Source organism: Silurus aristotelis (assembly GCF_946808225.1).
Source record: "Silurus aristotelis genome assembly, chromosome: 22".
NCBI lineage: Eukaryota > Metazoa > Chordata > Actinopteri > Siluriformes > Siluridae > Silurus > Silurus aristotelis.
This window is the reverse complement of record NC_139595.1, coordinates 17215320-17228355: the sequence shown is the minus strand read 5'-3', so window position 1 is coordinate 17228355 and position 13036 is coordinate 17215320. Positions and strand designations below refer to the sequence as shown.

General features: G+C 38.5%; 1 protein-coding gene and 1 long non-coding RNA gene across 2 annotated transcripts in view; one reads left to right on the top strand and one right to left on the bottom strand.

Moving 5' to 3' along the window:
- Window positions 1–5258, bottom strand: part of sri (sorcin) — a 7372-nt gene extending 2114 nt beyond the window's left edge. Inside the window, exon 1 of the mRNA XM_083525396.1 lies at window positions 5056–5258. Within this exon, the coding sequence (XP_083381522.1) occupies window positions 5056–5109 (54 nt within the window). The 5' untranslated portion in view covers window positions 5110–5258. The remainder of the gene's footprint in view (window positions 1–5055) is intronic.
- Window positions 5259–7298: 2040 nt separating this feature from the next.
- LOC310717783 lies at window positions 7299–12430 on the top strand. Its single transcript, XR_014530907.1, has 4 exons — window positions 7299–7624; window positions 8421–8717; window positions 8928–9015; window positions 10385–12430. It is a non-coding gene; the product is annotated as an uncharacterized lncRNA (long non-coding RNA).
- Window positions 12431–13036: the final 606 nt, after the last annotated feature.

Below are 13036 nucleotides of genomic sequence, written 5' to 3'. Positions count from 1 at the left end.
TTTTAGCATTATTACAGCATTATATACTGTACATACACAGATTATACCTAAAGATATTATAAAAAGGCTATATACATTTATATTATCTTAGGGTATATTTAATATTTATACAAAAGTGTTCGCCCCTTCGACCTTGGTAACAGTATTTCCAGAAGGGCTGGATTAAGTTTTTCCAAAATTCTGAATTTCATGAGGAACAATCATTTTACACATTGATTTTTTACACACAGAAACACCAGAGACATGACTACTCGTGTGGTAAAACGTCAACACTGGCTAGTTTGTTTAAATTTGTTTGTTCAGGTGGACTGGAGGGGTTGGGCCATGAAAACTGGAGACACGACCAGCAGTTCTGGAACATTTGTTCTGTATACAATACTGATATATGAATAAACTCTGTGTATGAGGGACGTATATGGGATGTGGGATTAATCTGAATTCTTAAATCATGGCACAATAACACCACAGCTACTATTGGTGGTCAGTTAGTATTTTTAGGGCAGTTACTATTTTTTTGCCTTAGTATTGGTCGCTTTAGTATTGATGGCAAGTTATTACTGGTTGGTAGTATTGGTTAGTATATTTTTATGGCCAGTTACTATTGGTGGCCAGTTAGTATCAATTAATAATATTGGTTATTATAATTTTTTTCAGCCAGTTAGTATTGGTTGATAGTATCGGTTAGTACTTTTTGTCCAGTTACTATTGGTGGTCAGATAATATTGCTGGCTATATAATATTGGAGGACAATTAGTATTGGTTATTATTTCTTGGCCAGTTACTATTGGTGGACAGTTAGTATTGGTTGGTAGTATTGGTTAGTATTTTTTGGCCAGTTACTATGGTTCGGCTCTGAGCCCTTTTCTGTTTGCAGTGGTGATGGACAGGTTGACGGACGAGGTCAGACAAGAGTCTTTATGGACTATGATGTTTGCGGATGATATTGTGATTTGTGGTGAGAGTAGAGAGCAGGTTAAGAAGAGCCTGGAAAGGTGGAGGTACATGCTGGTGAGAAGGGGATTGAAAGTCAGTAAGAGTAAGACAGAGTACATGTGTGTGAATGAGAGGGAGGGCAGTGGAGTGGTGCGGTTGCAGGGAGAAGAGGTGGAGAAGGTGGGGGAGTTCAGGTACCTGGGGGTCAAACATATGGTTTAGAGACAGTGGATGTAAGTCAAAGACAGGAGGTGGAGCTGGAGGTAGCAGAGCTGAAGATGTTGAGGTTTTTGTTGGGAGTGATGACGATGGACAGGATTAGAAATTAGTTTATTAGAGGGACAGCGCATGTAGGACGTTTTGGAGATAAGGTGAGGTAGGTGAGATTGAGATGGTTTGGACATGTGCAGAGGAGGGACATGGGGTAAATCAGTAGGAGAATGCTGAGGATGGAGCCACCAGGAAGGAGGAAAAGAGGAAGGCCAAGGAGGAGGTTTATGGATGTGGTGAGGGAAGACATGCAGGTAGTTGGTTTGAAAGAGCCAGATGTAGAGGAAAGGGGGGTATGGAGACCCCTAAAGTGAACAGTCAAAAAAAGAAGACGGCTATTGGTGGCCAGAGAATATTGCTGGCTATATAATATTGGAGGACAGTTAGTATTGGTTGGTAGTATTGGTTAGTATTATTTGGCCAGTTACAATTGGTGGACAGAGTATCTTATTGTTCGCTGCTTTTTTTTTCTTTTCTTTTTTTTAACTAAAATTGAATTAAAGCCAGTTGAGGATTTTGTTCTGTTGAAGGTATTTTTTGGTCAGTTAGTATTAGTGGTCAGTTAGTATTTGTGGTCAATGTATTTAATTGTCCACTGCTTTGTGCTTTCGTCTTATATAAATCTTCTTCTTCTTCTTCTTCTTCTTTCGGCTGCTCCCATTAGGGGTCGCCACAGCGGATCATCCGTCTCCATACCACCCTGTCCTCTATATCTGCCTTTTTTACACCAACTACCTGCATGTCTTCCCTCACCACATCCATGAACCTCCTCCTTGGCCTTCCTCTTTTCCTCCTACCTGGTGGCTCCATCTTCAGCATTTTTCTACCAATATAATTCATGTCCCTTCTCTGCACATATCCAAACCATCTCAATCTCGCCTCCCTCACCTTGTCACCAAAACATCCTACATGTGCTGTCCCTCTAATAAACTCATTTCTAATCTTGTCCATCCTCGTCACTCCCAACGAAAACCTCAACATCTTCAGCTCTGCTACCTCCAGCTCCACCTCCTGTCTTTTACTCAATGCCACTGTCTCTAATCCATACAACATTGCAGGTCTCACCACAGTCCTATAAACTTTCCCTTTCATTCTTGCAGATACTCTTCTATCACAAATCACTCCTGTCACTCTTCTCCACCCACTCCACCCTGCCTGCACTCTTTTCTTTACTTCCCTAACACACTCTCCATTACTTTGCACTGTTGACCCCAGGTACCTGAACTCCTCCACCTTCTCCACCTCTTCTCCCTGCAACCGCATCACTCCACTGCCCTCTCTCTCATTCACACACATGTACTCTGTCTTACTTCTACTGACTTTCATTCCCCTTCTCTCCAGCGCATATCTCCACCTCTCCAGGCTCTTCTCAACCTGCTCTCTACTCTCACCACAAATCACAATATCATCTGCAAACATCATAGTCCAGGGAGACTCCTGTCTGACCTCGTCCGTCAACCTGTCCATCACCACTGCAAACAGGAAAGGGCTCAGGGCCGATCCTTGATGCAGTCCAACCTTCACCCTGAACCAGTCTGTCGTACCTACTGCACACTTTACTGCCGTCACACTGTCCTCATACATGTCCTGCACCACCCTCACATACTTCTCTGACACACCTGACTTCCTCATACAATACCACAACTCCTCTCTCGGCACCCTGTCGTACGCTTTCTCTAAATCCACAAATACACAATGCAGCTCCTTCTGTCCTTCTCTATACTTCTCCATCAACATCCTTAAAGCAAATAAGGCATCTGTGGTGCTCTTCCTCGGCATGAAACCATACTGTTGCTCACAGATGGTCACCTCTTCTCTCAACCTGGCTTCCACTACTCTTTCCCATAACTTCATGGTGTGACTGATCAACTTAATTCCCCTGTAGTTACTGCAGGTCTGCACATCTCCCTTATGCTTAAAGATCGGTACCAGCACACTCCTTCTTCATTCCTCAGGCATCCTCTCCCCTTCCAGAATCCTGTTAAACAATCTGGTTAAAAACTCCACTGCCATCTCTCCTAAACATCTCCACGCTTCTACCGGTATGTCATCTGGTCCAACCGACTTTCCATTCTTCATCCTCTTAATCGATGCTCTCACTTCCTCCTTACTAATCCTATCTACATCCTGCTTCACCAACTCCACATCCTCCAACCTTCTCTCTCTCTGATTTTCCTCATTCATCAGCTGCTCAAAATACTCCCTCCATCTTCTCAACACACTCTCCTCACTAGTCAACACATTTCCCTCTTCATCCTTTATTGCTCTAACTTGCAGTACATCATTCCACCACCACGTCTCCTTGTCTTGCTTTCTATTTCCAGATGTCACACCAAGTACTTTTCTAGCTGCCTCCCTCATCACTCCTGCAGTAGTTGCCCAATCATCCGGCACCTCTTCACCACCACCGAGCCCCTGTCTGACCTCTTCCCTGAACCTCACACTACACTCTTCCTCCTTCAGTTTCCACCATCTTATTCTTCTTTCAAACCTTACTTTCCTCCTCTTCTTCTTCGCCTCCAAAACCATCCTATAGACCACCATCCGATGCTGTCTAGCTACACTGTCCCCCGCCAACACCTTACAGTCTCCAATCTCCTTCAGGTTGCATCTCCTACACAGAAGATAATCCACCTGTGTGCACCTTCCTCCACTCTTATACGTCACCCTATGATCCTCCTTCTTCTTAAAATACGTGTTCACCACTGCCATTTCCATCCTTTTAGCAAAATCTACCACCATCTGCCCTTCCACATTCCTCTCCTTAAAACCATACCTACCCATCACCTCCTCATCACCTCTGTTCCCCCCTCACCTACATGCCCATTAAAGTCTGCCCCAATCACCAATCGTTCTTTCCTAGGTACACCATCTACCACTTCATCTAATTCACTCCAGAATCTTTCTTTCTCCTCCATCTCACAGCCAACTTGTGGAGCATAGGCACTGATGACATTTATCATCATCCCTTTAACTTCCACCTTCACGATCATCACCCTATCAGAAACTCTCTTCACCTCCACTACACTCTTACTGTACGCTTCCTTCAGAATCACCCCTACACCATTTCTCTTCCCATCCACACCATGATAAAACAGTTTAAACCCACCTCCAATGTTCCTGGCCTTACTCCCTTTCCACTTGGTCTCCTGAACACACAACACATCTACCTTTCTCCTCTCCATCATATCAGCTATCTCTCTCCCTTTACCCGTCATAGTACCAACATTTAAAGTATCAACCCGAACCTCTACTCTCCTACACTGCTCCTTTCCCTGCCGTCTCTGTAGACGTCTTCCTCCTCTCCTTCTCCTCCTTCGGCCAACAGTAGCCCAATTTCCACCGGTACCCTGTCGGCTAACGATACCTGTGGCGGTCGTTGTTAACCCGGGCCTCGACCGATCCGGTATGAAATTCTCATTTGTGATCCGCATATTTGATTTGGCACATGTTTTACGCTGGATGCCCTTCCTAACGCAACCCTCCCCATTTACCCGGGCTTGGGACCGGCACTAAGAGTACACTGGCTTGTGCCCCCCTAATGGCTGGGTTTCGTCTTATATAAATATTATTATATAATTTCACTAAAGCGAGCTGGAGATTTGTAGGTCCAACACACATCTAATAAGGTGCTGGGGAAAAAAAACCGGAAGTGGTTTAGTGATTTGCAGCAATAGCGCAAGAACTCTTAACTAATACTTACTAACATAATGCTTCATTACTACAAATATAATGAATCCATAAAATAAGTCTATTTATTAACTTAATCAAAGCGCAAAACATCGAGTGTATTTACGCTGCGATTGTGCTTCAGATGTTCAGTAATAAATCTAATCATAACATGGTTCTTACCCCTCCTGGAAATCCGCCGGCGGGAGCTCCATAGCCTTGCCCTTGATAATTCATTTTTTTCAGTTAAACAAAGTATTTCTTTATCCTACAACTTTAAAAAGTAAAGCGAATTATTCACAAAACCGACAAGCTTATATCTCGTTTAAACCACGCCCTTTTCCGTAATGGCTTTGTTTGTGCGCCCGCCTAAGTCCCGCCTTCCCGAGCGAGCAGCGCAGTGATTGGTCTAATAAAGTCCCACCACCACTTCCAGGGCTATGATTGGCTGAAGGCTACAACTATGTTTGCACGGTAAATCTATATCCTGTTACAGTGTGAAATGTGAATTACAGATATTCTGTTATGCAGTATAAAACGTATATACGTATATATATATACATATATATAACGTATATATATACATATACATATATATATATATATATATATATATATATATATATATATATATATATATATATATATATATATATATATATATATATAAAACCATCATCATACAAAACTCTACAAAGCAGCACTGGGACACTGATTTTACTGACAGTATTCATCATGCAGTTCAGTAGCAAACTGGACATCCTGTATCATTTCCATATAAATATACCTGAATATAATTATCAGTTCATAGCATATCATAGATATTGTAGAATATAATTTTCGCCATCTAGATTCATACCATTTGTATATACAAAATGTGACCCATTTTCTCTAAACCCTAACACTCTTCTAGTTAGTAGTGACTGAAATCAATATCATATTGTGTGATATGATCTGACACAATTTGTAGTTGATTTCATTTTATATAAAAATACGTTTTTTATTGTATTAATGCGCAAAATGCTAAGCTATGATATATGTCTAAATGATCAATAATCGAAAAGTTCTGACTGTTACAAAGTGCTGACACTGGAGACTCTCCATAAAATGAAAACACTGACTTACAGAACACATCACCACCATAGGACCCCTCTTCATAGCAACATAACACCTAATGGCAGTTGTCATGTTTTGCAGGATAATATAATTCGCCACAATGCAAAACATGTTCAATAATAGTTCGAGAACTATGATATAAAGTAAGGTATTGACTTGGCCTTCAAATTACCCAGTGGAATTTTGAAGGATGTGCCTGAAAGATTGATCCATGAAAGGCCCAAGACCACAACTTGCATGCTTTGACTGGTTTTGGTGGAACAAAGGGGGATTTACACATCTAGATCCGAGGTGGTTTTAATGTTATGGCTGAATGGTGTATGTGTACATATTTGAAATCTCCATATAGTATATTGAAAAGCACTACAGTTAGTCTCTAGATTTTATTATTATTATTAATAATAATAATATTATTATTATTATTATTATTATTATTATTACTATTATCATTTTTATTATTATTATTATGATGATTATTATTATGATTATTATTATTATTATGATGATGATGATTATTATTATTATTATTATCATCATCATCATCATCATTAATAATCATTATTATATTACTATATTATATGCAGACAGTATTTAATGAAACCACTGGTTATGAGGTGAAGTGCATGTTTGAATTTTTTCTTTTTCCATCCGCCAGGTAGATGAAAACAAGAACTTGACAGACAAATGACCCAGTAGTGGTGATCTCTTGGTAATCAGAACCTCCTTCATTAAGCATTGCTGTCATTCTTGGCATCAAATCTAACAGCCTCTGACTTCACCCTGAGATGGCTCATGGTGCCAATTACTCCATCTGGACACCAGTGGCTCTGACACAAGACTCACATAAGACTCATTTGTAGCTTTTTGTCAGACAGATTTCCATTTATAGTCTTCATGGAAGCATTATGAACTTCATTGAGTCCATAATGTTATGTACCCTAAAATGTTTCCAAGAGCATGTTTTGGAAAAAACACTACTATTATCTTTATCATACTTGATACAAACAGCTAGGATTAAGTCCTTTTCTCCATATCCATCCTTCTTTCTACACCAAATCCACCTTATAAGTGCTTGACGCTATATGCTCCAATAGTGTAAAGTGAGTTCCAGGTGACTTTACTTTTGGAAACACAAGATTTTGTTCTGGCCTCCTAATAGTTTGATAACCTAGAGGTGTCCAAAAGTCCTAAATGTATCATGGCAAAATGCAAAATATTTTATGCAAATTATTGCGCTGATAGCTTTTGTACCATATTGGAACAGTTTTTCCACCAAAGGCAATAATTCTGCAGCAGACTTCGTAGCAGTTTAAAGGAGGAGGTGTAGAAACACATGACCTCACATTCTGAACAGGATACTTAATATCGTGGGAGGTTCCTGGGATCAGACACACCCAGCAATCTGGAGTGAGCGACTCACAGGGCACAGAGCAGTTGATGATTTCTAATCAATCCAAGTGTGGAGTGATGCATCACCAAAACCAGCATTGTTCTCTCTCAGACAGACAGCGTATCTACTGTCAGAGTTTGAGGAGACACCATGCCGGATTTGAGTACGATTCATGTAGGCAGGACCAAGAGGAGGACAGCAGTGTCCCTGCAACGCCAGAATGTCAGACTGCATGTTATTACACAGGTAAGGCATGAGAGGTGTGTTTAAAGCAATTTTCTGGATTTTTATATGAAGTGATAGATAGATAGATAGATATATAGATAGATAGATAGATAGATAGATAGATAGATAGATAGATAGATAGATAGATAGATAGATAGATAGATAGATAGATAGATAGACAGACAGACAGACAGACAGACAGACAGACAGACAGACAGACAGACAGACAGACAGACAGACAGACAGACAGACAGATAACTTTATTCATGCCAGAGGGAAATTAAAAAAATTTATTAGTGTATGACACTTTTGATACTTGGTCAACTTTTTATTTATGTATTGTTTTTTTTTTGCAAACTGATTTTCCACATTTTTGTGCTGATTTCTCTAGTCAATTTCTAATCCAACAATCTGTCCTCTCGCCAACACGAGCGGAAAACCAGCAGTGCCGTGCCATACACGATCCCAGCAGGATCGTTGGCACGCTAGGGATAACGTCATCCTGCAACAATGCAGCCTTTCTTCCTCTTCATCCTCAATTTTTTCTTTTCTTTTCTTTATTTTTCTGACCCTTTTCTGTCCTTTTTTTACAATTTACACCATAAAAAAGTGTTGAAAAAGCTAAACGCTTACTTTTGGTTTCTTATTTCTTTTCTTTTTTCTTTTTTTTTTTTGCTCTAAGGTTATTGAGAAGACAATTGAGAGTCTCTACTAGTTTACATTTCGAATTTCAAAACAGCTTCAGCTAACACCCCCCAGACCAGCTCCATACTTGGATTTCACTCGTCCTCCTCATGTACTGTTTATCTTCCACCAGGTGACAGTGAGCTCACTCATGTATACGTTCAAAACGGCACAAATTCCTGCTTGAGCGATTCTGAAAGTGATTTTGGAGAAATGTGCCACCAGCAGGATGTCCACGATGTCCAGATGGATTCATGTCTCCATACCTGTAACGGTTCAGAACACAATCTTGAAGTTTCTCATTTTCAAACCAGTGAAGGAATGAATGATGAACCAGAACAAACTGAAGAGAATTTATGCCTGTGCAGGGACGTACATTCGGGATGGAATAGCAACCACTGGCCATCTTTACCTCCTCCATGTTGTAATGGTGTGTATCAAGGTCGATAAAAAAAACCGGACATTTTAAACATAAAGACAGGAAAGATATGTGGTGATACAACACTTTATCACAATAGTATATTGAAATGTAACTTGATATCTTTAATTAATGATGTTCAGATTTACAGTATTGTTGTAGAATCACATGATGTATTTATGTTAATCAAGTTGTGACTTGTATGTTTTGATTGTTGTTTAGCGAGAAACGCTGTGGTGGTGGGTGTTGAAGTGGATGTTCTAGAAGAGGTGGTTTATGAGGACACGGAAATTGTTCAAACACAAACCATGTGAGTTAATGAGATTATTTTGATATGGATTACATTACGAGAACTGCAAAGTTATTAAACACATGGTACAAATCGTAAATCATGATTAACAATGAATTAATAGTTTAAATAAATATTCCAAATCCTTCTTTAGGAGTTATGATCCATTTCAAGAGTAGGTGTGTTAAAGAAGCGAGTCTGCTGTCTGCATGGAGAGTTTTGATTTCACACCTTTAGTGAAATTGCAAATATCTTTAAAGTTGTCATCTTAAGCCAGGAGCACACTTTGCAAAATCTGTAGTCTTTTATCTCTGGTTTGAATTAACTTGTGTATACGTGTACAGTGTAACCTCTCCTACGACGACCGTCACACCAAGAACCAATAAGAGCGCTGAACCTGATGACACGAATAATGCGACAGCTTCAAACCACCTCAAGTCAAAATTAGTCAGATGGACAGTGCTATAAGACAAGAAACTTAAGTTATGGAGGGAAAAGGAGTGTTTGTATGATGTGTTTAATATCAAAGGCATGTCACGAACAAAATTTACGCTACAGATTGTTTTTGTTTGCTGCTTGCTATCGTTAGCGAAAGAACACCGGTCTGAACACGTCACGGATCACTGACGTAAAACTTCAGACGAGTCTTTTGCGTTTTTCAGTTTTTAACTGTTGTACAGTCTGACGTTATGACAACTGAGGTCCTACAGTGTGACATGGGGATCTTGTTTGTTCAGTCTGACAAGCAACAATTGCAAAGGACTATTAAAAATTGCTCAGTGTGATGATTGAAATTGCTTCTTACTGTAATGTAGAAAACATGGGATCATTTCTGGCAACATAAAAATTTAAGTGGGACTGATTAACTGTTTAATTTCCATGTGCTTTTATTATGATTGTATTCCACTGATAGTGACTAGTGGCTGAATGTGTAATAGCAAAGATGATTATTGAATGCTGTGTTGATGTACTTTAAAGTTTGGACTGTTGAACGATTAATTTATAAAAAAACTAATAAAAAAAACGCTCAGTGTGAGCGCAGAAATGAGTAGTTCTACTGCAGCGGACAGAAAGGCGTATTTCTGGGCAAGAAAAATATGAACAGAAGTTTGAACAATTGAAAGAGGTGGTAGCTGATTGACTTTCAGAAGAGGAAGTTGAAGATGAAGTCAAATCCCAGCACCATCGCTTTAAGCTGCCGCCGCTGAGTGCCAGTACCTTGACCCCCCAATGGTGTCTGCCAAATGTCATAAATGTAACAAGCCAAATTTGTTGTACTGCAAAACGCAGTTTACTAAAATATTCACTAAAATTATATCACTATTGCAAGTGTTGAAACCAACATGGAGGACTGAACAAATCACTAATCCTGTTCCTGTTGATTTTATAGGTTTGATGGATGCCTGGAGGACCATATGATGGACTCTGACTCATGTTATTGTGACCAGTTGTTTTTCATGTGACTAACAAATGACATCATTATCCCTTCCATTATGACCATGTAACTACATTATTATGATTAATAATGACGGGGTTATTCTTGTCACCCAAGAATGCAAATTATTTAGAAAAAAAGTGCTGTATAAGTATTTTTTTGTCATTCGGAGTGCTAACTGTTTTTCTGTTTGTTTTGTATTTAGTTATAAGAAAAGTGACTGATATAACATTTCAACACCTGATGTGATTGTACGTAAAGTGTCTTCTGGCGAATGATAAACACTTTATTGAGTGTAAAAGTGGGACATTTATTCGGTCTATGATGCGATCAGTAAAACAACAGAAATAATAATAATAATAGTATAAATAAATTGATTTAAAAAAAAAAACGTTAGCTATTTTAAATGAAATTACAGGCTCTGTATATTAAATATATTGTACCTCTGTCATTAATGTTTTTTTCATACTTTAATTTTAAGAACTACCAGAAAGCCACTCAAATTTTTTTTTAAATCCTAAAATCCGACCGATAAGGTAAATTGTCATTTCGTGTAAAATTTCTAACATTTAAAATGAATAAATATATATGATTATAACAGGTTTGTTTAAGAAGGAAAGCCTCGTTTGGACGTCTCTGGCCACTATATCAGAGGCTAATCATTGCTAAGTGTAGTTATATTAATATTAACCGTACGGAGGCTTTTCCTGGTTGTTTATTGACATATCTGAGGTAAATTTTAATATTGCGGATGCTTCAATCTTGTATCCATTTTGTTTCTTGACTCTTTTCCTCAACTTTGTCCACTGTAAATGCTACAGAGTTACATGTGGGCTAACTTGAGGTAAAGAGGTTATACATTTTTAATTTATAGGTTTATAAGTAACAGCAGTGACTGTGACAAGGAAAAACTCAGTGAGATGGTATGTGAAATGTCCTTTCATTACACTTCCATCATTGTTGAGATGTACTGTTCAGTGATAGGGACTTAAATGCATAACTTATCATGCAAACTAAGCCATTATAGCAGACTGTTGATATTAATTTCAGCTCAAATCCATCCAAAAATCTTAAGTTGCTCAGTAACATCATGGATCTTTAGGCTGTTCATACAGAACATTCCCCAGCCTTATTGAGTGTCTTTATTTGGTGAGGTAGGGCATCAGGATGGACATGTGGATCCGGAAGGACAGGAACACCGGTCACTGATACTTCAGGAGCATATTTAACTCGACAGAGAGAGAGAGAAAAAGGGGTGACAGGGAGAAGCAAGTATCCTTGTATGATATCAATGTTTTCAGGAAGCACGGTTCTACATAGATGTTGAACGTTTATTAGACATTTAGCTTTAGTTTTTTTGTTGAAAGGGGAAATGGAGTGTTTGGAACAGTAAGAGGAATCGAAAAACATACAAATGTGGTATTAGAATGTATTATATGATTGACATTTTTATTTGCAATACCACTTTTATGTTTTTGTTTTATGTTTTTTATGTTTAATGAAAAATACCAACATATGTGCAATCTCACTTTTTATTTTGTAATTTATTCACATATCTTTATTTGAAGATGTTAAGGTTTTCGTTGGGAGTGACGAGGATGGACAAGATTAGAAATGAGTTTATTAGAGGGACAGCACATGTAGGATGTTTTGGTGACAAGGTGAGGGAGGCGAGATTGAGATGGTTTGGACATGTGCAGAGGAGGGACATGAATTATATTGGTTGAAGAATGCTGAGGATGGAGCCACCAGGTAGGAGGAAAAGAGGAAGGCCAAGGAGGAGGTTCATGGATGTGGTGAAGGAAGACATACAGGGAGTTGGTGTGAAAGAGGCAGATGTAGAGGACAGGGGGGTATGGAGACGGATGATCCGCTGTGGCGACCCCTAATGGGAGCAGTAGAAAGAAGAAGAAGAAGATTCACATATCTTTATTATCTGTGAGTTGTTGTCACTGTTTACTGGAAGCTTCCACAACGAAACCAAATTAATTCTAAGTGCAAACATACTGTACTTGGCAATAAAGCTCTTCCTGATTCTGAATAACTTGACTTTTATTTTTCTTATAGCTCAGGAATGTATTATTATTATTATTATTATTGATAATAATATTAATAAAGAATGCCATCATACAACAAAGGTGAACAGTAATGAAAAGTTTGGGGATGTAAAAAGTTACATTATTATTTATTCATATTTTATTATTTAATAGTACACATTTACTATTTTTCCTCTAGCAACTTTAATGTTGTAATCTATTAAATTATCTTATTTTTTTATATTACAATAAATATACTGTAACATGTTTTTGGGGTTCAATCACGTTTTATTGTTAGAATAAACTCGGAAAGTGGTGATGGTGGTTTTATTTAAATTTTTTATGGGCGCCATTGGAAACGGTCCATACCATTTCCAAAAACGTAGGTGGCAATAGAAGACAAATAAATTTACTATAAGGTTATATCAAATAAAGATTAAAACAGATACTATATTGTAACACAATACTTTCTCTAGCTTTGGAAATAAAAACGCTCTTGATAACACGGTAAAAAAGAATAATATATATATATATATATAATTCCAGGGTAAAGCTAGAGTTGGACCAAGCG